At 39.9% G+C, this 27,360-nt stretch overlaps 1 protein-coding gene across 3 annotated transcripts in view; it reads left to right on the top strand.

Moving 5' to 3' along the window:
• The window catches only part of marchf8 (membrane-associated ring finger (C3HC4) 8), a 63,639-nt gene that overhangs the window by 24,212 nt on the left and 12,067 nt on the right, over positions 1-27,360 (top strand). For 2 of the 3 annotated variants that reach the window (XM_088421575.1, XM_088421574.1), the window contains exon 3: positions 21,620-21,670. In XM_088421575.1, coding sequence (XP_088277701.1) covers positions 21,620-21,670 — 51 coding nt within the window. Of the gene's footprint in view, positions 1-12,960; positions 13,328-21,619; positions 21,671-27,360 lie in introns of those variants that run through there. The other variant, XM_088421576.1, reaches the window with a different exon arrangement.

Genomic DNA, 27,360 nt, shown 5'->3' with positions numbered 1-27,360 from the left:
ATATTAACAGGAGCCTGCAGCAGAACATGTTCCCGAATGCTAATGGGCGCTCTTCTTGACACAATCAAATGCGGTTCCCAGCCGTACCCGAAGTGTAAACAGCCCTCGGCTACCAGAGCCGTCGCTTTGGAGGACTGGGGCGTCGAAGTTGCGTGAAAAGTCTGGCGCGCTTTCAGAATGACCTCAGATGGCGTTTACGCTCGTTAAAAGCGAACGTTTGCTGCGGGATGCGGAATTGCGACTGCGGTAACAGATGGAGGAGATGAAGTGCTTTTGAGGGTTAGGGTCTCAAGTTTGTCACTCTTTAATTGCGGCGGTCCGCAGGGCTGCAGGCTATGAAATGAAACGGATAATAGGATGGGATGTGTTTGCCAGCACGCCATTTTGAGAGCAACTTTAATTTCATGAACCCTGCTAGGCCAGTGTTCTCTTACACGGGAGTCGGGGTTTATTTTGCTCTTGTTCAACCCTTGGGCCATTAATGTGTGTGTGTTTTTTTTTTTTTTCCAAAGCATTTTGGCTGTGTTAATGCAAATGTAATGAAAGTTCCCAAGGGTGTGGATTTTGTCTGATTTTGTAATTGCCAACTTCAGCTCTCTAAATGAATGGAAAGCCATTCCAGCAAAAAAGAAATGATAGTAATGTGTTTTTAATGTATGAAAAGAAGCAGTCTATTACTACGCTATGATATGAGAATATGCAGCAAAGACCTCATTAAAAGAAATTATACACTTGCTTCAATTTATTAGGCATTGTACTTTTAATGCAGTGCGTCTCAATTATATTTTGCAAAGCGCAGTTTAGGAAAGAGAACCTTTCACGCCCCCCAACATTCCAACTCAACGTGCCGACTATAAATAAGATTATCATCTATAACAGTTGTATAAGTATACGTAAATATCATTTTTAACATGAACATAAGAAAAAAGTAATATAAATCAACTTTAACCAACGTCTTTTTTTTACAGCATTTATACAGGTTATAGGTTAGTCTAAAACTGAAAAAAATAACCCAAGTGCATCAAAGTGCCTTTGTGTAATATTTCGACCGTTCATTACGGACAGCAGGAGCTGCTGCAGGTGCTGCATTTACCATTGTCCTTATATAACAATCATGGCCGCCTCCGGAGAAGTTCACCCACCATGTAATATCATTTCATGTTAACTAGACGTACAATTCAATTTAGCACATGCTGTTGGTCGTCAAGAACACATTTCATATGCAAGTTTTAGAAAATTACAATCATTTAGTTCATTCTCTTTTGATGAAAAATGATCTTTCCTCTTACACATTGTTCCTTTAAGTTACTAATTATAACAATCCCTATTACAAGTCACATGTCTGCGGTCATCCGCGCGGCCCCCTGGGATCGCCTACATCTTTTCAATGAACCACAGTAACATTAGTTTGTTGCAGACAATGAAGAACATATCCATGTATGTATTGCATTTTATTTATATGTTGCTTCACCGTTAAAATAAGCATTGCTGAAACCAATGCTAATCGTCAGCCTGTCTATAGCATTTTCTATTGTTTGTTAGCATCAAGCTACAAAACAACGTAAAAGGCAAAGCAATGTGGCGGAGTCGCACATCTTTTTTTCTATATTTTGACAGTAACACCCACCCCCCCCCAAAAAAAAAAAACAAACAAAAAAAAATGGTGTGGCATATATTCCCAACAAAAATTATATTTACAAATCTTAGTTAAATTCTTTGCTGAATTCAATTGCAAATTTCTCTTTTTATCCGATCAAGTGAGATCTCATGACAGCCATAATACTGTGATGGCTAAAAATGGGTTAACTGATGAACTTAACAAATGTGAATAGAATACCTAAGGCAGTGCAAGATGTGTCCTATAGTAATGTGCTCAGCTACAAATTGGTTGACAGACAAAATGAATACATTTGAAGGAATACAAAAAAGGTTGTAAAGGAAACAAGTGACATTTAAAAAAAAAAAGGAAAAACGAAACAAGATGTGTCCTCCTCTTGTCATTGTCTCATGTTAGCATGTTTTTAATCTTTCGGCCGTTGCGTTCAAACAGTCAAGTGCAAGTGCCTCGTTGCGATCTGATTGGCTGCCAAATCAGACAGCCGCCAGCGTGTCTTGGAAGATGCGAGGCTGTTTGAGGTCGGCAGAATGCAGAAAAACTGTTGGCACAATGGCAATCTTGTGTTGGCGTGATTTAGATGTTTTGTTTTTGCTGCCATAGTAATTGCTCAATTGTTTTAATTTCCACCTCAATGATCCGTCCCTGGAGGGAAAACATCAGATAAAAAAGTTGAAAAGGTTTAATTGATTTCCAGCCTGTTGGGAGAGATTAAATAACAGTAGAATTCCTTCGAGTCTCACTTGCGATGTTGACACTAGACTTATATTAAAAGTATTTGAACTCATTTATACAGTACTTAAAAAAAGGTATTTCATAGCAACTGATGAAGTTGGCAAATTGTAATTTTGATGAAAAAACTGCTAGCTTAATGCTCACGATGTGAAATCACAAGCTAACTGATATTAGCATAAACAAAGAGAGCAATACGAGGCTTATCGGCAAGGCAGTTTCACTCATAGTACATTCATTATGCTTTTTTTTTTACAACTGCTAGCTTAATGCTCACGATGTGAAATCACAAGCTAACTGATATTAGCATAAACAAAGACAGCAATACTAGGCTTATCAGCAAGGCAGTTTCACTCATAGCACATTCATTAGTCTTTTTTTTTTTTAAAGCATTTACAAACAAAAGTTAGCGAGGCGAAGAAAAAAGCGTACATTGACAAAGTAAAATCAGAAGATCACAAAAAAAAAAATCTTGAGTGGGAACAGGTGCTAAGCAATATTAAAAGCTTTAAAAATGTTTAAGGCATCATATTTTCAAGGTGCACCGTATCATATGGCACACCTTTGATGAATTGTTTTCAAATATAAGTCACCACATTATGAGGCGCATAGAATAGAAGCTACAGTAGTGGCTGGTGTTGTATTTTTCATTCACTATATGGAGGTGCGCTAAAGGGAATGTCAACAAAAGAGATGTCGGTCAAACTTTTCAATCAAATTAGGAATAAATATGATTTGTGGAAAGTACTATTTGAAGAATAGGCAAGAAATACATCTTGATTACATTAAGACTGTTTACATGAATCAAGTTAAACAAATATTTCTGATTCCATTAAATATTAATTGATTTTTTTTTAATCAAATTGCAACCAAAAACCTTAAAATATATTATTTTGTTGGTTAAAAAGCTATTTCTGGATATCATGGATCCATTTGGTTTTCTGATATTACTATGTAGTAGTATTATGACTACCCCACAGTCATTAGTCATAATCCAAAAAAATAAAAAAATACTATGATAGTTATACTGTAAAGCAATACATATGCCTCAGTCTTGCTCCAGTGTGTGTTGTCAGCCAGCCGCAGCAATACTTGCATCTGAATAATGACATTTTATTTTTCTGAGACCAAGGTGAAGTCAATTTGTAAGCGCCGTAGCCGTGCGCTGGCTCGCTCCATCACGTTGACTGATGCATCTGTTTGAACCTGTGACAGTCTCAACGCTAGCTGATTGCTGCTCTATTATCCTCCGCCTCGGGTCACTCCGCCCGCAGGGATGACTATCTGGCTTTAAAAAAAAAAAAAAAAATCATGCATATACTTTTCTGCCGCCTCTTCATCTCTCATGCCTGCTGCTCTCCCTTCTATGTTATTGGCGCTATGTGTGAAACAAGCGGGGCAAACCGGGTGAGCGAATGTCGTTCTTGTCGCTATGGTAACCATTTATCAAGGACTTTGCAGAGTAGTCGCCTATCTCCTCCTATGCGTCTTTTCAATTTAACCCCACTGCCGGTCATTCATTTAGTGCCCGGGCACACGGAAGTGCTCGTTTCGCTTGGGTGATGGCACCGAGCCGAGTCCTGAAGTGCTTTTCAGGGGAGGTCTTTTGGCTCTTTTCCACCCTGGAATTACTCTCTCTCTACTATGTAATGCCCTATTTGGGAGTTTGCCATTTTCCGCTGTACTTTGAATGGTGTGAGCATACAGTGTAGCCCCAATGGCACAACAAGTAAACCAAACCCTTCTGTCATATGACCAAGGCACAGTTGAGAAATCGTGGTGACTTGATGGCTAGATTGACTTCTCGGCATTCTGGTTTGCATTATCCCATTTTTTTGTCATCACATTGTTGCTACCAACACAACACAGGGCTATCTTGAAATCATTTTAACCCTTTCGCTCCTGTTGCAACGACGCGTCCCACAGCTTTTTAAAAAAATGGCAGTGGGTATTAGAATTCTCGTGGATCATTACACACGTATCTACAGATTCTAGAGGAATTTAGCAACTTTTGCATACACAGCAAGCCAGTGCTGGGCCAACTGTTAACAAGGTTGCGTTCTCAATTTCTTGTGAATTAACGATCTAGAGGTAAAATATGCGGAAAAATATCTGTAATATGTGCTTTATATGTGTGTTATTATATATTATTGATTACGGTGATTACTATGTATTTTAGGCGTTTGGTGATAATTTTCACTCTGGAACTGTGAATAAAGAAGCCAAAATCTGGCATTTTACTGGTATTGAAATGAACTGGAGTTGCCAACAAAGTAAGACATGTCAAGAAAGCACACACAGTAATATCCATTTCCCCTATCAAGGTCCCCCTGATATTTTATCGTATTTTCTGCACTATAAGGCGCCCCTAAAAGCCTTAATTTTTGTTTCTTTTGTGTGTTTAAAGTTGAACAAGGTTGGTCATATTGACATATTGAGTGATTTATTATTTGAGTTATTGTTATTTGAGGATTACTATATTGTGATTAAAAAAGTTTTAAAATGTCATTAATTAAGGGTGCACCTTATAATCCAGTGCGCCTGATATATGGAAAAAGTTTTAAAATATGTCTTTAATTGTGGGCGCACCTTATATTCCGGTTTGATTTACGGTGCGGAAATTATTGTTCTATTTAATTGGAGTGCTATCTATGACACCAACCCAACTGTTTTTGATCCATTGCACGAGAAGTTCCTATTGTTTACAAACACGAAAACATTTTTTTACAGTGGTAGTAGTATCTTTCTCTGACACCAGACATGGAGCCTTTCAAGCACATCTCATACCTGAAGAATATCCGTACACTCTGAAGGCAGCAGCCACCTCAAAAGGCAATTCAAAAGAACTGCGCTTGCAGTGGAAGGTGTGACTTCCTGATCGTCTTCTCAAAAGCACAGCCCTGAAATGTATTCTTCTCTACTTTGCCTTATCCGGCTTTTCTTCCTCACACTCTGCCTGCGCTTTAACTGCAGATGATGTGGGTCGTTAGACGTCAAAAGTGAGGCTTAACAGTCAACCTGTTTTGTTCAGAGACAACCTCTGCGGGGCCCTCAGGGTGTTCGCTCTTTCCTGCATTCCCCGCGTTGGCAGCCGGTTTTACAGTGTGATTTTTTTTTCTCTTAGTTGTAACAAGCTTTAGGGTGGAGTTGGAGATGCAACAATGTGTTTAAATGGGGCTTTAGTTCATCTACTGAGGAGCTTGTGTTATCTGCGTGGGATACTACGGCTTGATTTATCAGCATAGATTCTCTTATGCTTGGCAACATATCTATCCATCTATCCATATATCCATTTTCTATCGCGCTTATGCTCAGTCGTGGTCATTGGTGAGCCGGAGCCTTATATTATGGAGCATCTGTGAACATGGTCCCATGGTATTCAGGTTAACCCCAACTATTGGCCTAGCTATCACTGTTGCAAAGAAGGAAGAGGCTTAGATCTCATCCCTGAGGCATACCTCACCACTGTTCAATTCTCACTAGGTACATTATTATTATAAAATACTTTTGTGAATGAATAGAAAGTCACATACGCAAAATGAGAATACTCTTAAGCAGCTACTCATGTCCATACCGAGATATGTACTATAGTTACACCCTAGAGTATTGGTGGATTTTTTTTAGCATATCGTAATACTACTCAAGTGTTTTGACTTTGACTGTGTTGTTTTAAACTATTGGGAAAAAAAATAATGCATTCTAATTTAGGCATGTCATGATAATTACTTTATTGACTTATTGCTCAATGACCAAAAATGGACACAATAGTTTTCTCTGCAATAAATGCACATTTGAATGCGTGCTGTCATCAACATCCATTGCATCCGTGTATAGTCGTGAAGTGGTGACGTCATTCAAATTAAGCATATTTATTGGTTCGTATGCGCAAAAGTGGCATTTCCTCAAGAGTGATGGCTCAGGTCTGATGTAAGACAAAGATGTGGTTCTAATGCTCCGCATGCGGCTTGAGCCAACTCTGCAAACAGCCAATCAAGTACTCCTTGTGAGGTATTATGTTCAATCCTTTGATCTTTACATCAAAGGCAACATCAAAGGTTACGCATTGAAAGAAGACACTAGGGAGCTGAAATTTCACCCAGTTGCTGACAACATGTCACAATTATGACACCAGGAGTGTAAAATCACAGCAGGAATGACGTCGATGTAAATGCTAAAAAATGCTTAAAATTGCTCCCTTTGTCTGATTACAAAAAAGTAGACGGATTGATAAGAGAAGTGAGCAATGTTACTGGCTCGTTCTTGAAAGGGAAAGAGAGGTGGCAGGTATCTCTCGGATCTGAGGCGAACTTGTCAGCATCTGAACTCAGCGTCTTGACCGTGGCTATGTGAGGTCAAACGGGAGAAGAGCAGAATGGAAACATTTTCATTCAGTTGACATGGGCGAGATGCCGGCGCAGGAGGGCGAGCCTCGTTTTAGATTGAGGTCAAGCCGTGAAAAAGGAGTTTTGCTACCTCCTGTTGAGGGAGTCATCGTCGTTAGCTTATTTTGTAGCATCTTCAATGGCATGAAGTTCTTCTAATTGTGCCAACCAATTTGGTAAAATAATTTTTTTCATAATTTACATTCAGTTCAAGAACCCTTACCAGAAAATCCCGCTAATTAAATCAGAAATTTTGGCCTCCTCGGATTTCTCGTTATTATTGAGATGTTAAGCTCTGGGCTTTGAGCATTTCCAAGGCATTCAAAATGTAAATGCAGTAAATTCGTGCATGAGGTTTGAAACATGAGGAACCTTTAAATGCAAATTGCTACTTGTGCTGTGGACTGTATTTATCTAGAAACCAAGTGGAAATTGTTGGACGTCAAAGGTGGAGGACTTGTGTGCAAACATATTTTTTTCCACATCCGTGAGATTGAATGGTTCGTACATTCAAGGTTATTTGCCTCAGGTAAAGCAGATTTGCATCTCGCTTCTTTGACAACAAAACCATGTCAGCGTAGGCGAGTAGTAGAGAAATGGCACTTCATTTGGATTGGGAAAGTCCACTAAACAAACAAACGGACTTTCACAAGGGACTAAAGTTCAAATGCCAATCGGGTCGAATGGGAACGTGAAATTGGGTCTGCTAGATGGCGTTTCCCAGAAACGGCTTGACCCCCGCCTGTATGAAACTGAGTGTGCATTAAAATGGATTAATTGATCCCTCAGAGGACATACCCTGCAGAGTGCCCGAAGTCAGCTGGGATAGGCGCCAGCAAGCTTGCAACCTTTTTGAGGATAAGTGGCTATAGATAATGAATGCATGAACCCTCAGAATTTGTTCTGTTGGGTGGAAAAGTGCATCAGTAGTGTCCTGAATCAAGCAAGTGAGCTGCCTAAATGGAATGCCCTAATTGTTTGTTGATGCACCCATTTGAGTGACTTTTTTTTTTGTTTTTAAAGTAGCATTGATGTTGATGGTGTCTGTAGGGTCTTAACTTCAGAATTACACATTTTAAGATGTATTCATTATTCTCGAACTGACCATTTTTACTAAGTCAGTCACAACTTTTTTTTTTACATTTGATGCATTGTTGGCTAAAATTGTTTTTTAAAAAACATTTTTACTTTACTGCCTAAAGAGCAGTATGTTCAAATGTAAAGATATGTAATTGCGATTGCAGGTTCACGAAAAGAATCTACTACATACACCGGTCCATGACAACGCACAAAACTGTATTGTACATATAGTGTATAGGAAGTTATGTTTTACAATAATACTCAACCATATTTACAGTACAAATATTTTCCATATTTACAATGCAAATATTTGTGACTTGCAAATATGTGTGAACGCATTTGCAAGTACATTCAAATGTGTAAGCTTAATGTGGAAAACCTTGCATTTTTTTTACAATGCTATAGAATATTGGCGTTCACATGGGCAAGCAAAAAAGTAACCATTTTTTCACAAAGTTTATTCATAATCGTTATGTCTGTAATGCACAATTTCAGTAAAAAAAAGTCATTAATAAACAATAATACACCAACAGTATTGGTGTAATTTAGAAATTGAGGAAAAAGATTGCCTTTTTTTTCCTAATTTGGGCTTGTTCGTTCTTTGAAGAAGTTCAGCGTTGGAACGACACAATGTCATGAAGAACGCTTATTTCCCTAAGGTCACTTTGAGCCGTTCGCTGAATGTGGTGCACCGAAAAGAGTAAAAATGCAGGACAGGAAGCTTTGTAACCTTGCACTTTTCCCGATCCCGCTGAGCCCGGGCTTCCTGCATGCGCGCCGAGAATCCTGATGGGCCCTTTTGAAGAAGGGGGAAAGAGGAAATGTTTTTGTCACCGCACGTCCAGTGGATTTGCAAGCTCGGCCCACCCGTCTGTCGTCGGTTACGGCAGGCCATCTGTTTAGCGGCAGGTGATGCCTGGACGGACGCGGACGCGCTGTGTGGTCCTCCTGCCGCGTTGCACGCGGACGGGGAAGGTGTCGAGCACATCAAGTACTGGACGTCCGCTATATCCGCAGTGCTCATCTTTGAAAAATCTTTTTCTTGCTAAAAGGCCGCGCAGTAATGATCAGCCGGCCCCTCAAGCCTCATTCCCGACCCGGTTATCCGAGAGACACGATAGCCATCTTATTCCGCTCATCGGGCTGTGATGTATTCCGCCGACTCGGCCTGCCTATTGATTTGGCTTCAAAGGAAGGGCACATAATTACTTCATCTGTCAGTAAAAAGAGCAGCGTGGTCTTTCTGTGAGGTGAAATTTGTCGAGGAGTGGTAAGCTCAGGCACATATTTGAAAGTGGAAAAAAATCTCAGCACGTCACCTGACAAAAAAGGCTCATTTATGTGATGCGGTCTTACGCCGCAGAGATGAGTGTTGAGCTAGAGCGTTGAGGAAAAAAGGAAATTAATAGTCATGTGTCCATTTTGGAATTTCTCTCCGCAAAAAGGTTTGAAGAATATGAAAATAAGGGAATTATAGACAATCTGCACTATTTAAAAATGAATCTACCGATACTTTAAACGTGTTTTAGGGATTTCAACTAGACATATTGCTGAGCTGCGTCCATTTATTGTTTCATTTTATCAGCAATTAGGTTTGGAATTAGAACATATCAATATCACAATTCTCCTTTTTGGAAACATAACACACATACGTCGGTTTACTCTCTGAACAGATGTCTTATAATATGTGATTAGTTATGTTTTTTCTTAATGGTCACATGACTGAGGTTTTTTTTTGATCTTGTGATAAAAAGTAAAAATTAAAATAAAAAGTAAATAAGTAAATAAAAAGTAAAAAGTAAAAATCGGAGCTACAAGTGCACTTTACACACCTTACTCCAAACAACTTCACAATATCTGGCCCCAGTTTAATTAGTGTTGGTCTTCTGGAATTGAAATGACATTATTAACTCATTCAGTCCCAGATACATATTTTAAGATGGAAATTGGTTTAAAATTACTTAATAATCACCCAATCACACAAGTAATACATAATTTTAATACTTACTAAAGTAATTGCTTACTTCAGTACTTCATTTAGTACCAGACCTGCTTCAGCAAAATCCCTGTGGGGGAGGGCATTTGGGATTGAAAGTGTCATGAAGCAGATTGTGGTTCACCTTGGAGATAGTTTACTACTTTATTGTGACGTGAGAAGCATTTTTCACGTGAAGTCAAGGTCACACAAATGCTGCAATAACCAGGTCGGCAAGGTGCTGAATTATGAATACACACATACACACGCACGCACGCGCACACACACACACACACACACACACACACACACACGCACATAAGGTGTGTGCTGTCTGCATCCCAATAACATTTAATAGCCGTTCATCAAGCATGCATGCTTGCCTACTGTAACGTTTAATTAAGCAAGCATCACTTTTTTTTTTTTTTTTAAGTCTTTCACTGCGTCTTCACACATTCAGAATGCATTGGCGCAGTTCTGTTTTATGAGCCCGAAAAATGTCATCTCGAAGAGCCCGGCTAGCTGCAGGCGGAGTTATGGATTCCGATGGTTGAGCCTTCACACAAAAAGGCTGCATTTTTGTTTTTCACTACTCACTAAATAATTCCTGTGAAGAACTGAGAGGGCTGCATGGTCACTGACTATAAATGATGAATGTGATAGCAACAGTTGAACCTCAGGTAGTGATCATAATTATTCTCAAAAGAATTAATGGAAATTGAATTCATAACTATTGAGGCAGCCTTTTACAAAAAGACTTTGAAATATTATAGCTAGCAATAAATGAGACAAACATCTAGCCACCCATCTGTTTAGAGCAAATGTTCTGTTTTTCCCTAGCAAATTTGTCATGGCATAGTACGCAATAATCGTGGTCAAAGATGTACAGCTTTATTGACATAAAAAGAAAAACAGGATTTAACATTGAATAATTTCCAGAACAAAAATCATTTTTAGTCTTAATTTCAGTTTTATAAAAAGTAAGCAATATTGAGCCACCATCTGATGGCTAACAGTGGAATTACACCCAAAATTATTGGTTTTATATATCATAAGCAATATTGTGCCACCATCTGATGGCCAACAGTGGAATTACACCCAAAATTATCAGTTTTATATAACGTAAGCAATATTGTGCCACCATCTGATGGCCAACAGTGGAATTACACCCAAAATTAATGCAGCACACAACAAAATACTAATTGTTTAGAGCCGTTGTAACTTGAAATGATTGAAATCCACAAATTTCAGCCTCCCAACAGCAATTATTGTAATTCCTGCGATCCCTCATAAAATTTGTGTTTAAAATAGCTAAGTGCTCCTAGTGTACAGTTAGAAAAAAGAAAACAAAAAATGGTAAATAAACCCTAAAGGAGAATACACTAATGCAAAATGAAATTCTATCCATATATTCAATTAACTGATGGAGTAATCGATTGAATTGTAACAGTGACAGCCTTATTTTGCTCTACACTAAATGTATTGCTGATAAAAATGTTTAAAAATAAACTGCCTATGTTCTGAAAGCTAAGGTGAATGTTGTTTCAGGTATTTTAAGCTAGTAACCTAATAAGAATATCGTAACTATAATGCACATGTCAACCGTTTCGGGACACAAAAATGTTTAAGGACCTCTGTTCTAAAGTACACGTTACTGTATTTATTATGTTGTATTGTATACTCAGCCATATTTCTAATATAGTTGGCACCAAAGCACTACTTTTTAAAGAAGACCTTAGCAGCATCTTAAGGCATTTCAGAAACGGGTGTGGGGGATATAAGTGGGCACATTTTTCCGTAAATAACAAAAGACAGGTCTCAACCAAAATATTTGCCAATAGGAGGGGGCACACTGCCAGTTGCGAGAATCTTTCCAGACTGAAGTATTGTTAAAGTGCCTCAGAACGGCAGCTTATTACATTCAAGCGTGACGTGTTAGATAACAGCGGCGGATTTGAAGCCACATCTTCTGGCTCATTTGATAGCAACAGATACGACCGCGCGGACTCGAGCATTCTGCCTTGTGTAGTAGCTCAGCCCCAATTTTCCGTCGAAGTACGGCGCGTTCCGCTCTGTTCCATAATAGTGAGTCACCCTGGAGTGATACAGCGTTCCCCGTAACCCCTCCGCCGAGGTCCGCGCTCAGCCAATCAGACGTTACTGTACGTTCTGAAAGGGGGAGCGTTGCATTCATATTTTCCTCTGCGGCGAGCACAGAGCGACCTTGCGTTCCATAGTCTTGTTTGCTTTTCAAGCCGGCCGGGCCAAAGAACATGTCGTTGAGGTCACGGTAAACAAAAGCATGGTTATTAACACACGGGGTAATGTTTGATGGAACTCTTTTTCTGCTAAAAGAAAAATCATTCATCTTTTCAAGATGGTGTTACATATATCAAAAAAAATCTTGTGTAGGCTTGCCATGTGAAGTGTAATTGCAATACAGTAAGGATTGGCTTTTTTTTTGTACTTGATTTATTTTTTCCGTTTTAGACTAACCTATAACCTGCATTAAACGCTGTAAAAAAGTTAGTTGAAAGTTGATTTAATGTTAAAAAGAATAGCTGTAGGTATACTTATACAATTTTTATAGATAATAAAACCAGTGCAGCAGGTGAGGGGGGCGCAAAAGGTTTTTTTCTTTTCTGGGGGGGCTTTGCAAAATATAATTGCCCAATTCAAAATCCCCATAGAGTAATTAGGGAGTCAGGAACAAGGGAATGATTTCCATCACAGCCTATGTTGCCCTTGAATGTAGCTTAGAGCAAAGTTGAGAGCTGTTAGTGTTAAGCACTATGCTGCAAGCCTGCTGTTGATTGGTGCAGCCCAGACTGGAGTGACGACATCTCTGATTGGTCAATGTGGATGGAAGCTCAATGCTTTTTTGTCTTAGAGGTTCAGATGGCGCACGTGGGCACAGGTGTGAAATGGAGGGATGGATTGTGTGTGTGTGTGTGTGTGTGTTGGGGGGGTAATTTCAGGTTAAACTCAGTGTGCAGGAGAAAGGGAGTCTATTTAAAGGACACCGCCTCCCTTCTCCTGAATGATTCAACAGTGCTATGCCCCTCCCCCATGTCATCAAGATCAGCTGGAGGAAAAATCAGCTCGACCAATGGGATTACGGTGCCGGATTGTGAGTGTGTGCGCATGTGTGTGTGTGTGTACACAGCTGAGAACGAGCCCGGACAAGCAGCAGCAGCAGCTCAGCTTCTGTGTTTGCAGAAAATGTAGGGCAGCCGTCTGTTTCCCTTTTTTCACTATCATCCCTCTTTTTTTGGGGGTGTAGGGGGCGGGGGGCCCGCGTCGCCATATCCGCAGTCGCCACGGTGACGGCTGCCATTGTCACCGTGTGCTGCACTTCCGTATTTACTGAGGCTTTCCTTCTCGACCTCCCTGCGTCTCGGTGAGGATTTACATAGGGGGTCATGTAACCCCCCCACCCCCGTACCAAAGCCTCCCCCTGAGGAACCTTTGTCTGCATCAGTGAGAGAGAAAGGTGCGCCTCAGGATCTAGTCATGAATTCCTGTTGGAAAATTAAGATTCAGGTATGTTGCTTTGCTCTCTGGTCTTTTACCTGGTATCATCATGTCGTCCGAGACCAGGAGATGGTCATGAAAAATGGGAGCTGGGGTGTTGAGGCCCACAAATGTGGGATTTTGCAGCACTCTTCTTTTTTTTTTTTCCTTTTGTTCTGCATCAGCACCAGCAGCATAGTGTTTGTGGAGCGCTCTTCCTGTTTATTTGTGCATCTGTCATATCCTTAGTGTGAAAGCGTGACCCATTTTTATCCCCCCCCCCCCCCTCTTTGTTCAGGAAGATGCGAGGGTGGGGTACACAGGGTACCGTTTAGGGCCCCTTTTCCACTGTGCGGTACTGACTCGTCATGTTTCCTGTAGATGCTCAGTTGGGGCTGTAACACAGTAACGGCAAAAAATAAATACACATGCTAACATTAGCTTCTCTTTGCTATATGTCATGCTCCATAGTCTCCACTTTGCTGAAACGGGCTCTCGGTGTTCCCTCGGAGTTAAATGTGTCTTTATTGATGACAAAAAGGCCACCGTTGTTAAGCTTCGTTCTTGGACAGTTGTAATGATAGTCTGATGGTAAGGGATAAGACTAAACATAAATTCCAACAAGATGAGATGTTTCACAAGATCAGTGCACAAAAAAAAATACAAATGTAATATAAAAATGTGTAAATTTCACATTTTTGAAGTTTTTTTTGACGGCAATAAAAATAACAGATTTAGTGTGCAAATATGCAAAATAGGAGTTACTTGTTACAGGTTCATTTTTCAAAATGCACAAAGTTAATGTCAGCTGTGGTGGTTGCTGTATTTGTATTTATTTATTTGCTGTGTTTACAAACTCAACCATTTATTTCTTCCAACTGAAAAAAAACAATATAATCACACGTGATTTTAAGTAATAAATGCAGCAGATTTCTCTTTCTATTGAGTATTTTGGTATATTTGGCAAAAAAAAAATTTGTTGTTTTCTAAAAAAAACAAGAAACACAGAAGACCAACTACCACATTTACTTCTTCTTACGGTGTGTTTTACTATCATGCAGCTCATTCACTTAATTACAATATTGCACTTGTGGCACAATTTGTCCCAAAAACCACAAGAAGGCACCGAACCAGTTCTTAGATTAGACAGGACATTGACTTGGCCACAAAATTGGAATAGGTTTTTGTTTTCTAACGCTAATGTTAGTTTATTGCTATACATATGAACTCTTGAACGTTGCACTATTATATTTCACTCTCGATTTAGCACTGTGATACTCCACAGTCTCCACTTTGTCACAGTGGGAATAAAATGTCACAGTGGTAATCAAATCTCTGAAAACGTATCCAAATCTATCCAAATCATATTTGATATCGTAGCCAAATGTTCAATGGGACTTTTTAGCTTTGTTAGTTTAGAAGTGGCAGCAAGCTACATATGTACTAAAATAAAAACATGCATGGCGATAATACTGCATACTACAGTCTCCAAATTGCTGCAACAGTCTTTTCTCAAAATATAACCATGGCTAAATACATAGGTTTTATTTTTTCATTGTTTGTCTGTGTCCCAGCTGACGCGTTTATTGAGGTTGGGTTTTCACAGGTTCTACAATTTTGCAGTAGAAAAACAATGAGTTGAGCTCCTCCTTTGTACTTTAGATTTCAAAGAGGAGATCATTCACCTTTTGTTTTGATAGTCTGTTTGTGGATCATATATAGTATTTGTTCACGTCATGATTAAAAATCCGGGCCAACATAATACAATCTGATTTGTGCAAATAAGAAAGAGCATCACAAAAGAAGTTAGTCTCTGTCGCTTTTTGTTCATTGGAAAAATGTTTGATCCGATCAGATATACGTCCAAACGAACTCAGCCGATTGTGATTTGAACTATATTTTGGCTCCCGGCTTAGCGTATCGCATCATGAAGCCATGCACCAAATCACAGCTTTGTGTCAAATCCACAGCTGGGGAGGAGATGGAGATTAAGTCAGTCACATGTCATGGCGCAGCTTCAAACCTGTTGAAACGGAAGCGTGAGGAAAATTGGGAAAGGCAGAGCATCATAATCAATCGGTTTTGGCAAGCGGCCCCTGAACGTAACTCAGACTATTCCATGTTTCACTTTCATGCTACTTCAGTGAACATGAGTTTGTTGCTCAGCAAAAGGGCACCGATAATTGCTTGTCATCTTTTTTTCAGTAGGGTTTTCTCAGTCATAAATCAGTGATTTTCAATGGATAGTATGAGTACTCGAGGTAATTGAAAGAATTGCTTAATTAAACGCAAAATTTATTAGAAGAATTGCTTAATTAAAAACAAAATTTACAGCTTTTATCACAAAATCCTGTAGCTATGCATATATTTTGTGTAGATATTTTACCACAGCACCTATTATATTCCAGTTTTATTTTTAAACAGTCAAATAATTGTGCATTGTCTTTTCAAGAGTCTTTATATTTTTACTTTCAGCCCCTCAAAATGTTAAGTAGCATCAGCCCTATCCATACAAACGTATATTTATGTATATCTATGTTCCAAGGCAGTTTTTATTCAAAGATTTTTTTTTTTTTGAGGAAAAAAGTAAACAGCTATTCAATACTGCATATTTCGCATATTTCGAACTATGCAGATAAAATGTTATGTGTTGCATGAAATAAAATGCTTTCCTGCAACATTTAGTTCTTGGATCAAAGCCTTCTGTCAACTTCTGTCAACTACAACTCCCACATAGCAAGAACTTTGCATTATGGGAGTCAGGCTAAGCCATTCAGTGAAGACATTAAAAGACTTGGCAACAGAAGTTGTCCGCTCACGCCCCCTGGTGTTTAAGGGTCTCAACACAAAATTTCTAATGCACTCTGTTTGCAAGTTGCCATTGAAAGGATTAATACAAAAATTGTGGGAACTGCATGATAAAACATTCTGTTTTCAATATGTCCATAATTGACAGTATTTCCAATTTTCAATGGCAGTAAATGAGCCCGACATGGGCTAAATTTTACATCTGCAGGGTGTACCTCGACCTCCCGTTTGCAAGCATTCAGCATTAGAGAAAAGATCGCCATTGGCTGGCCTGTCAAGGTCTGCCTCGGCTTCACATTTGCTTGTGTATTTTAATGTCGGTCCTTATGGTTCCACTTGCAAAACTAAGTATCTTTCGAGGTGGCGTTTAGTGTCAAAAGTTTAAATCACTTAGCTAAATCTTTAGACAGAGCATATTGCTTGTTTCAGATGTTCTCAGCCTTTTAAATGTTCCCAGCGGGGACTCGCTAATACTACTCTAAGTAAGCGCTAAGTGCTACCAGCTATTAAGCATCTGTTTGCTGCATTGAATATGAATCCCTTTTTAAAATTGAATTTTAATACTTGACACTGTTTGTTCGTGGTCAACATTTGACTCCTTCCCCTCTGTTCGGCATTATGTAAGCATCTTTCTGCTAGCGTGTAATTGAGCGATTATATCACCGGGGTAGCAATGGTGCACAAACTAATAACACAGCTAATTAACAGACATGGTGCACGACTGATTATCTGTGGCTCCACTTCTACTTCTTGGCAAAAGTCATAAATAATGAGCTATGTTGTGTACGAGGGTGCGACTTCCAAGTCGACCGACGAGCAAGTCCCGGAACGCTTCGGATCTTTGTTAGCATCGCGTTTTATTTGTAATTGTCCTTCAGTTATTGAGACGTGGGCTGCTACTGTCATATTAGATTCTGTCACGTTCTCTTGTTAGGCCCGAAGCGAAGATAGAGTGCTGGACACAGTCACCATCCTGATGTAATTACAGGATTTCCACATATAAGCTAGCCAGGGAGAAGGTTTTGATTGGAGGGGGGCATCCATTAGAAACCTCGGAAGAGATCAGAAAGAGTCCAAATCAACTCAATATTGTATATGGACTGAGCTAATTAGGGTTTGTCGTAGCTTTTGGTCTCCCTCAATGGCTCAGATGCAGCTGCTTGGACATCTAATGTCTGTTAACCTGCATATTTAAAACGTCCATGTGTGTGTACTTTCCTGGAGACACGCACTCAAAAGTCGGTCTGCTTCTTATCCCAAAGAGACTGACTGCAAGGGGACAGGAAACTGCACCAAGAATTCTTGTCTGGGATGTTCGATCCTACTAGGCGTAGCCTTTAATGAGGGAGGAACAAGTCAATATGGGCTTTGCTTCGATGTCTTCCTCTGTTCATTGTTATGTGTACGTGAGCGGGATCATCCAATGAGGTTTGGAGTCATTTCGTTATCAGCAGAGGTAGGCATCAACTCTTGTCAGTCTTGTCGCTGATGGATTTTAATTTTGTCGACACAAAGAGAAAACGTATTTGTCAAAATGTAGTAAAATGAATACACGTGATGACGGAAGTGTGGGTCAAAAAAAACACTGACCATGGGGCTGACAGTTATTGTTCGGTTGGCCCGTCTGTTTTTCGATTCTAACGAAAAAGGCAGATTAGCTCATTTTTGTCAGTGACTGTGCTACACTTAATTCAAGAAACACCCCCCCGCCTTGCCATTAACGGTCCTACAATTCTGGGCAAACATTATCCTGAGCTACCCATTCATTAATTTTCCATGGCACTTGTTCTCATTAAGGCCACGGCTAGCTTGGAGCCTATTACCAAAATGCCAGTATCTCCAAATGATGCGGCTTTTTGATTGACTTGAAGCAGACACAAGACGTCTATTCTTGACAACGGGGCTTCACTTGAACGAAGCTCATTGAGATAATGAGTTTACGAAAAAATCAACATGATGGGAAGAGAGTGGCTCCGCGTCCCACTCTGCCGTTTTACTCCTATTGAATTTTAGCCACACCGTTACTGATCTCTGCCTGATAACGGACCATTTTTCCTGTGGAAATTTGATAAGAGTTGTCACACATTGATTTGTTTTTAGTAGATTTCTGGTTCGATTAAGTATCCTAAGTACAGATAGTACTTTCCACAAATCGTTTTTATTCTTCATTTCTGATTGAAAAGTTTGGCTGACCTTTGAATCTGATGGTTTTGTTGACATTCCCTTTAGCGCAGCTCCATCTAGTGGATGCATAATGCAACCACAGCCACTACGGTAGCTTCTATTCTATGCACCCGATATATGAAAACAATTTTAAAATAGGCTATACATTGAAGGTGTGCCTTAGAATCCTTTGCAATATACTGCGGAAAATACTGTATAATACAGAGAATGAATGAATTGATAGATGCATTTACATTCTTTTAAACACTTTTTCCTGAACTTTTGCATTGTTTGAAAATGTGTCAAAGCAGGCCATTCAAATGTTGGCCCTATTATCCTAGGGGACCATATCATAAAAGGTAAACAGAGCTATGAGTTGACAGCGTGGTCAGCTTTTACACTTTATACACACTGCAAAATTGCGTAAGTGGATGATGCACCGAGCGACTGTTATTTGAGAAGTTTTTCAAATTGGAAAAAGACTGAGCCTTTTTCTCTACGGAGATGAACTTTGAGCTTCCCCCTGTCTGCTCCCGTCATATATTTTTTCCGTAAGCGCCAGTCTACAAATACCCCACGCCCATTTTGGATGACAACGGATTGTTGCGTGTGACTTGCCTTTAGTCTAATGCCTGCTGTTGTTTACAGAAGGTCACTTTTTTGGGCCTTCCCAGAAATTTGGGCTTAACCATATATTGTTCGAAGACCATATGATTAAGGACAACCATCTTTACTGTCCATCTTGTGCAAAAACTGCTTTTGCGCGTAAATGGTCAGTATAAAGCCTGGAGGGTTGTAAGCAGTATCACGTTCAAGCTGTAAGAAAATAATGACACTTGGATGAGTTTTCTGTGGCCTGCTTCACATTGCTTGACAGTCAAGAGACATCCTGCCGGGTTTATGAGGCTTGACCTCTGAATGCTCCAGACCAATTAAGTGCAATGTATATAGATAAAAAAAAAAAAAAACATGGCTTACATTTTTACAACGGGCAATTTCTTGCTGTGATTTGATCTTTGGACTCATCCAGAAAAGCAGTGCTTGATAGACTTCGTCACTGGTTATTTTGTCTGTTTGGTTAGTTTGTGTGCGTAGTTATGGTTGTAAGAGCTCATGCCTGTTTGGAAATAGCAATTGTGTGGAAGCTGGTATGACATGGTTTCATCTTGTTATTCAAGGAAATACAATGGACTATCTGGTCCATATTACAGTAAAACACTATAGCAATCCAAGGAATAAAATGATTTGGATGAATGAGAGTAGCCATGTCTGCTGTAGTTATTGTTTTAAATAATTCAGAGGATTGTAGAATACTAATTTCATGTTTACTTTGGATAGCAGTTAAACTTTTATAGTTAACATAATGGACATGCTTATATTTGTTAGCCCATCACATTGGATGTTAGCATTAAAGCTAGCTGTCATTAGACAAAATTAACATATTGGTTTAATATACAGTACAGTGTTGATATTTTTGTTTTTTCTAAAAGAAAAAAAAACAATGATTGTCAAGCTGTTTTGTTTTAAATTCACTTATACACAATAATTAAAAAGTTTGTTTTTGAATGTTGTTCCCTTCCTGAGCTCATCATGAACTTGAAACCAAGCCCCAGCGACCAAATGATGAACTTGGGCATATCTTTGGGGTGTTGTTTCATTTTAAATGCCATACATAGTATTTAAGAAGTGTTATTTTGAATTTCATTCCTTTCCTGAACTCATCATGCAATAATTAGGTTTTTTTTGCTTGTTTGTTAGTTTTATTTAAAATTCAAGTTCCTTCAAGTACCCCCAATGGGTACTAGTACCCGCAACCTCGCCTCAAATAATTTCTTATCACATAAAAAAAAAAAAAAAACAATCATAAATGCCTCCTCCATTAGCAGTTGACTAAATAAACACACAGGCGCAAACTGGCACGTGCACCTTGGTACATCCGCAGAGCCGATTTGGCCTGGTGAAGATTTGTTTGTATGCAAAGCCCTTCGGAAGCCCGCGTGAACTCAGCGCACATTACGTAACCGCAATTGACTTGTCATTAAGGAATCGCGTGAGGCTCTTTAACGTCAAGGCTACATGCGGCTCAGCAGCGGCAGCGGAGGTTCTTCATCAGTGAGCCTAAGTGGGAAATCGAGGATCATTACCGCCTCCAAAACACAAGTTGACTGCGCGCAACTCGACTAGTGTTTTCATCCTCTCGCTGCACTAAAGTGACAAAAGTGCGATTTGGAAAAAATAACACAATCTCCGAAGTAAAGTCACCAGACAATTAAGTTGAGGTTTGAAGAACAGATAACCTGCTTAAAGTGTTTGTTTTACACCCCGCCACTACTTGCTACTGAGGAAGTTTTGCTGTATCACATCATCTTGGCTCAGACCATCCATTTTGATTTTCCAAATAAAGATGCCAACTGAGTGTTTTGTGGAAACATTAGTGGTCTGCTGGAGCTTCCACACATTTCATGACTCCAGTGCATTATTGCGTACGTTCTTTTCGACTTAGATCTGCCTGACTTTATTCCAGTTTAACATCCTCCTAAAAAATATGTTATGGGGTCCAGTATTTTTCTCATCCTAACGGTTGTAGTTTTCCCATAATTGAACAATTTTCACCCAAAAATGAGCCATTATTGTCCTTCCCAACTAAAACGGGTTTCCATCAAGGTTATCGTTTATTCCTATGGTAACATTCAACATTTCGCACATCGTTCCCATTGTAAATCATTTAGCTCACAGGTGCCAAACTCAAGGCCCGGGGGCCAGAACCGGCCCGCCACATCATTTTATGTGGCCCGGCAAATGCTGATTTGATTTCAAGTTTATAGCTAAACTTGCAGGTTGTCTTAAAAAAAAAAAAAAAAAAAAAAAAAAAAAAATCTGTTCCAGATCTATCTTTTGAACAGCAACAAGCGAAAACGGCATTTATTAGACACTTTTTTTCTATTTTTAAGCCCAATTTTCAGGATTTTAGAGAAATTCGGGGGTATGTTAAAACGTAAGCAATGGCTGTTAAGGATGCTTTTTTTGGATTTATTCCGGCCCTCTGACAGAAACTATAACTAAAACCTGGCCCACAATAAAAATGAGTTTGACACCCCTGATTTAGCTCATTTCATTCACCCAAGTCAATTTAAAATTGCCCAAATTCCCTGTGAACGAAATTTCAACCGTTTCATCATTAGAATACCCCCACACAAAAATGTATTCTCTGACAATGATAGACAATGATAGTGACTGACGTCTCCTCTATTTTTCAAAATTATTTCACATTTCTTTTTTTTTTTCATTTTAACACTTCAGACTTCATGACTCAAACTCATTGACTCAAAATGTTTCTTTTTTTCATTTCAGAATGAAAAACCTCTGGGTCATTCTGCAAGCAGATCGAGCAATATATCAAAGGTAAGCACAGCACAAATATTCCTTTTCTGGAAAACGTTCTAGAAAAACTCTATTTCTAGTCAAATTGTGGCCATGTGTTTAGATTTAGACAAACAGATGAAAATCCCTTGTTTTCAAGACATCTTAAGATCATTTTTCCTCTTTCTTTCGCGAAGATCCTGAAAAATCTGTTAAAAAGAGAAACAAGAAATTTCCATCTTCCATTTTGTGTAAATTAGCTCCCAGCCCAGTTAAATTGGATTTTTGACACACGAAGCTCTCAATGCCAGTAAATGAAACTTATTTATTGCCATTACAGTAAAAATGGATCCTCGACGTCTATAGCTGCCAATGGTAATAAATGACGTAAGAAAAACGTCTTTTCGATCGACGAGAAAAGCACACTGACTAGAATAAAGACAAATGTACTTTAGCAAGTTTTTCTAGTGGTTGTTTGCTTAGCCACCGGTCGCCCCTTTGGTGTGTGAAGACAAAGCATCTCTGAACCCAAGTTTGTACAAGCACTAGCTTTTTTTATTTCTGATACGGAAAAGGGAGATTTCTATTTTGGTATTTTGTAAACTTTGCATTTTCCTTCTCAGCGTACACACCTCAACTCCCCCCGTGACCTCGGTCTATTTTCTACTCTCCCCTTCCCCTCCCGCGCAATCCTCCAGAGCCTCCTAAGAGGATCAACCATTTACTTGTGCTGAGACATGTCAGGGTCACTTACCGCTTCGCCGCCAACGTGTCAGCCGCGATCCGCTCCCGACATTTAAACACGAGCGCGACTCGCACGCCGTCGCCGCGGCCCACGTGACCGCTTTTAACGGCCGCAATTTAATGGCGTTTTGTACGACGTGGCGTACGACATTTTGTGACTTTGGGAAACTTTGTCATTCATAAAAGCAGATTTGCGACCTTGATATCGCTTCCTCGGGCGAAATTGCTTGGAACATGACAATGAGATTGAAATATGAGCCGGGCTTGTCAAATTTGACAGTTATTGATCGTAACCGGAGCTCACGTCTGACAATCGGCTGCTTTTTCCTTCTCTGTCGGGAAATGGCGCTCGCCTAAATGAAATCGTCTTAAGTGGCGAGTCCTGGAAAGGTCGCTTTTGACAGGATGGGGGAATCAGCTTCTCTGTCGAAAAAACAATAGGAAATAATTACCTCATGTTTATTAGGTGATTTTCCACATCACGATGAGGCGCTCTAAAGTGGCCATGCCAACTCAAATTTCCCGTCCACACTTGCTTTCAAGTCTGATCCTACCTCCTCCTGCTCTTCTACTTTGCTTTGTAGCAGACAACGAGGCACTCTACAGGCCACACCAGCACAGTGTCCTTGCTGTTTGTCAAGTTTTTTTAATTCACTCCTCACTCTTCGTTCATGCTTGCACTCCTGACAGGCCACAGCAATAGACTTTTCAAAGATGCTTTTCCAGGGTATAGGTCCCTGAACTTGCATTAAAGGAATGAAAGATTTCTATTCAATTTGTACATAAAATACATATTTTGTATGGAACACATAATAGGATGAACTTTAAATAGACAAATGAAATGAAACACAAATATCCAGTGGAAGGAAATGACCCTAATTATTGTACCATTTCCCTTTAAGGAGTTCAGTGAATTGCAAAGGAAATTAAACTGAATAAAATAATGTTGTAGTGTCTCATTTGTGACACTCGGTGGCGCCCATCCATGACAGAAGAAGTTATGAACAAGTCATGATTTCATGTCAAATATGGAAACACTGCTGCACTGTGAAAAAAAGTATATTTAAAAAGAAAGTAACGGCCCAAATGGCAATCCCCTTCCATATTGAATCTCTTGAGAGCAATCAAAGGATTTTTACCAGTGCTGTTCAGAAGCACGAGGCTAGATGCTAAGCTCTTTTGCACAAGCATGCCAATTAGCTTCTACCGTTTGCTCATTTGGGAATTGCTTGTAAAAGTAAGACATTTTGTCTATTGATTATGGGACAGGCGCGACATGGTGGAAGACGGAACATGGTGGCACCGCAGTTAAGGGACACAAGTTCAAGTCCAGCTTGTAGACAGCACCAGCAAGCTAGCAACCCTAGTGAGGATAAGCAGCTATAGAAAATGGATGGATGGATTATGGACAGTGGATTCCTGGTTTCGGACTGATGTTTTTTTTTTTTTAACGCTTCCTAAAATCATCTTGCAGGCCAGATTCGGGTCAGGCCCATGGGCCGTACATTTGACACCACCGGCATATTGCATCTGTGACAAATGCCTGGTGATGTTAACGAAGTTCCTCGAATCAATAAACAATGGGGGATGGGCAACATGACAGGACTTGAAAATGCGTCACGCAAACACAGCTTGTAATTTCAATTGTACCTTAATGTCCGCGAGCTTCATGCTAATGATGCGAAACGTCTTCGACAGGCTAATTTAATTAGCATAGATGTTATCAGAGTGTAGGAGTCTGAGGATCTCCCCCTTAACTCTGTGCTCCGCTAGGTCAGGAGGCTTATCGGTAGCCTGGTGCCTTGCGCCAGTGGCGAGTGTGCTTGGTTGTGAGCGTACGCGTGCTTGTTTGGGATGTGCAAGAAGGGCTGGAATTAAAGTATTACACTGGTCAAAAAGTCAAAGCGGGCAGGCCGCCGCTCAGTAGGTTGGTATTGAGCTCCGGCCAAACATCTGGCGGTGGCTCTCCGAATTAAAATTGTTTTGCTGAGGTCTGTGTAGACGGGATAGGTTTTCGCCTCGTGGCTTCTCCTGATGACACAAAACCCCGAGCCAAGCCGGTGAAATACTTCATCGACCACATCATTGAATTGTGTGTCTAGCAGGGTTTATTAGGGACAAAACATTCATGATTTTATGAAGGCCCTCAGCTATAGTTTTTTTTTTTTTTTTGATCAAGTACAGAGTACATCTTGCAAATTGTGATAATTACCACAAACTGATCAAACAAAGATTCCAACATCCAACTTTGGACCGAAAAATGTGTCACCTAAATGAAGGCATTTTAAGTTTTGTAATATCGCATTCTGAACACTAGGGGGTACTTTGTGAAAAGTGTGAAAATGCATTTTTATACACTTAAGGGATGATATAAGTACTTTCCATAGTGTGATATATGCATATAATTACCTTTGTCACATTAGCGATTGAATTTGATTATATATGAGCTTTATGGTAGGGATCTTTCTAACCAGGAAGTAAAACGGCTCGTTTGCACTTACCATGTTGCCGCGCAGGGTGCCATTTCAATCGGCGGGCCACGCAACATGCAGCCATCCATTAAAATGCAAAGCGACACCGAGATACCGCTCTCACTAACACGCATTCCTGTTATCAAATCAGTCCCCGTGGGAACACAGTGTTCATAACAATAGTTCCACCCGCGGGTGAATTTTTTTACTTCTGACGATAATTGACCGGTTGTGTGCTCCCACATTATTGGCACCTCATCATTTCTACAGTAAAACGTTGTAGCTAATACATTGGCTGACTCGGTTCAAAATCTCTACTCCTCAGCTGTGGAACCAAAACAATACTGGCTTGTATTTTCTCTTGCACAGGTGGTGCGGGGAATTGCCAATTACTCCTTTTGTCATAAGAGAACTTCAAGCCGTTTTTATCTAATGGTGGGGACCAGTGTAAGGGCAGAAGAAGCAAGGAATGCTTCGAAATGCATCAACGAAGGAAAATAATTTTGGGAGGGTGAGAAATCAACATTGAAACCTGGTTAGAAGCTCCAAAAAGATGTCTTTTCATGTTATGTGCCCTTTAACTCTATTTTGGCCTTTAATTTAAATGTGTATATTCTTCCTGATGTGTCTATATGAATTCTGCCTTGATTTTAATGGTAACCCTAGATTTTTTTTTTATGACAATTGTGCACCCAGCCTTTCTGTGGTATAAAATATTGAAAGGTAGTTAAAGTGGTTCATATGTTTTAATTATGTGGTTATCATTTATAGTCAGTCTTCCAGTGAAAAAGACCGCAGTGTATAAAGTATTTAATACGCGTCAACTGAGGTGTAAAACAGTCAAAGTCCCGAACGGTGTTAAGTTTAAGTTTAGGAGGTATTAAAACGGAGCTCTTTGGCCTTAGTGTCTGATTTCATAACTCTGCGTAAGCAGGGATTTACAACAAAACAATCAAATTTGGATCAATGAATAATTGTTTATAAATGTGTACTTTTGGCGTTAATTGTTGCTCTATCAGCTTTGAACGCACGTCTCTCTTGAGGTTCTTGATTGCCACTTCTTGTCCAAGCTGATTTGCTAGATTCAGGTTTACGAGTACCCGGTGGCACGTTAAATGGTCGGCCAATCAAATGAAACGGCTTTTCTTCGGTCGTTTTGCAAACTTATCCACAAATCGTCTCATTAAAGAGTCGCCGTGATTTTGGAACGTTTCGCTCACATTTTATTCCGCTTGCTTCCAAACCATGCAACATGGCGGCATAATGCCTTCGTCAAGCAGGTGGCATCTGCCTGGATCCCCCCCGGAAGGCGTAATTAGTCTTGGGAAACATCTTGCATAATGCCGTCATGCTCATTAATTAATTGCGAGATGTTCATTAAAGCAACAATCAACAAATGAATCGGAAAGCCACCGCGCGCCACCTGTGAAGAGACACGCTGTCGGAATCGACATGGCGCCTCGTGTCTTGCGAAAACGGACCTTAAACTGGATACCGAGAATATGGAATGGCTTTCCATCGCCTCCCACGGCGTCCCGTCTGCACGTTTGATATGTTTCCAGCCGACGCGAACGGGCCACTCATGTCATGTTGGCAGCCAGGTACTCCCTCCAAGCGCCACGTCGTGCCCGCCTGCGTCGTTAAATATAGCCGCCGTTGCGTAACAGCCGTTTGCATGACTGATCTCACCCCGGAGGCCCAGACGTCCACGGGATGTGAACTTTGTCTTATGGACTGGAAATAAACAAATGGGGGATTTTAATGAGGGAAATAGCTGTTGGGTAGCTGCAAAGAAGTTTATAGCAATATTTAAGGAGCTGCAGTAATTTATGGCAAATAACTGCTTGTTGCTGCAATATATATGGTATGAAGTTTGGATTTATGAACAATTTGCAAGTTGATAGTTTTCTGCAGGAATTTTTGGCAAGTGCGAGCAAAGCTGCAGGAAGTTTTGGCAATTACTTGCAATTTCTGGCAAGTACTGGCAGTACATGTAACAAAAAAGGGTTTTGTGAATAACATGGTAGTTGAGGAGGCTTATAAAAACAAAGGAAATTTCTGGTAAATATATTGTGTGTCCTATACATGAACAATAAAGGATCTGCAGCAATTGTGTGTTCTATATATGACAACAATTTTCATAAATAAGATTCGTATATAACCACAGGATATATAACATATATTGTGGTGTGGAAATACACATGAAACGGGATTGAAATACAAATGACGGGATTTTGATCCAAAACTATCAGGAATATCTGGCAAGTACTGACTTAGAACAGCAATTTCCATTTGCTTCTGAGACATCCTGAATTGTGAATTGTGTTTGGGGGCTGCAACCGGACCGGGAGTATGAGTTGAAGGCATTTCTAGCAACAGTCCATTTCAATGGCATATTTTACTCAGAAAGCTTGGATGTTCACATGCAGTAAGTTTTTTGCTATGACGTAAAAATAAACACTGTAAAAGTTAGAGGAGGGGTTGTAAAGCAGGAATTTGTGGTATTTATTGACTTAC

The sequence above is a fragment of the Hippichthys cyanospilos genome, chromosome 8 (genome assembly GCF_059441005.1).
Source record: "Hippichthys cyanospilos isolate Australia breed blue-spotted pipefish chromosome 8, RoL_Hcya_1.0, whole genome shotgun sequence".
Taxonomy (NCBI): Eukaryota; Metazoa; Chordata; class Actinopteri; order Syngnathiformes; family Syngnathidae; genus Hippichthys; species Hippichthys cyanospilos.
This window is presented reverse-complemented; position numbering and strand designations above follow the sequence as displayed.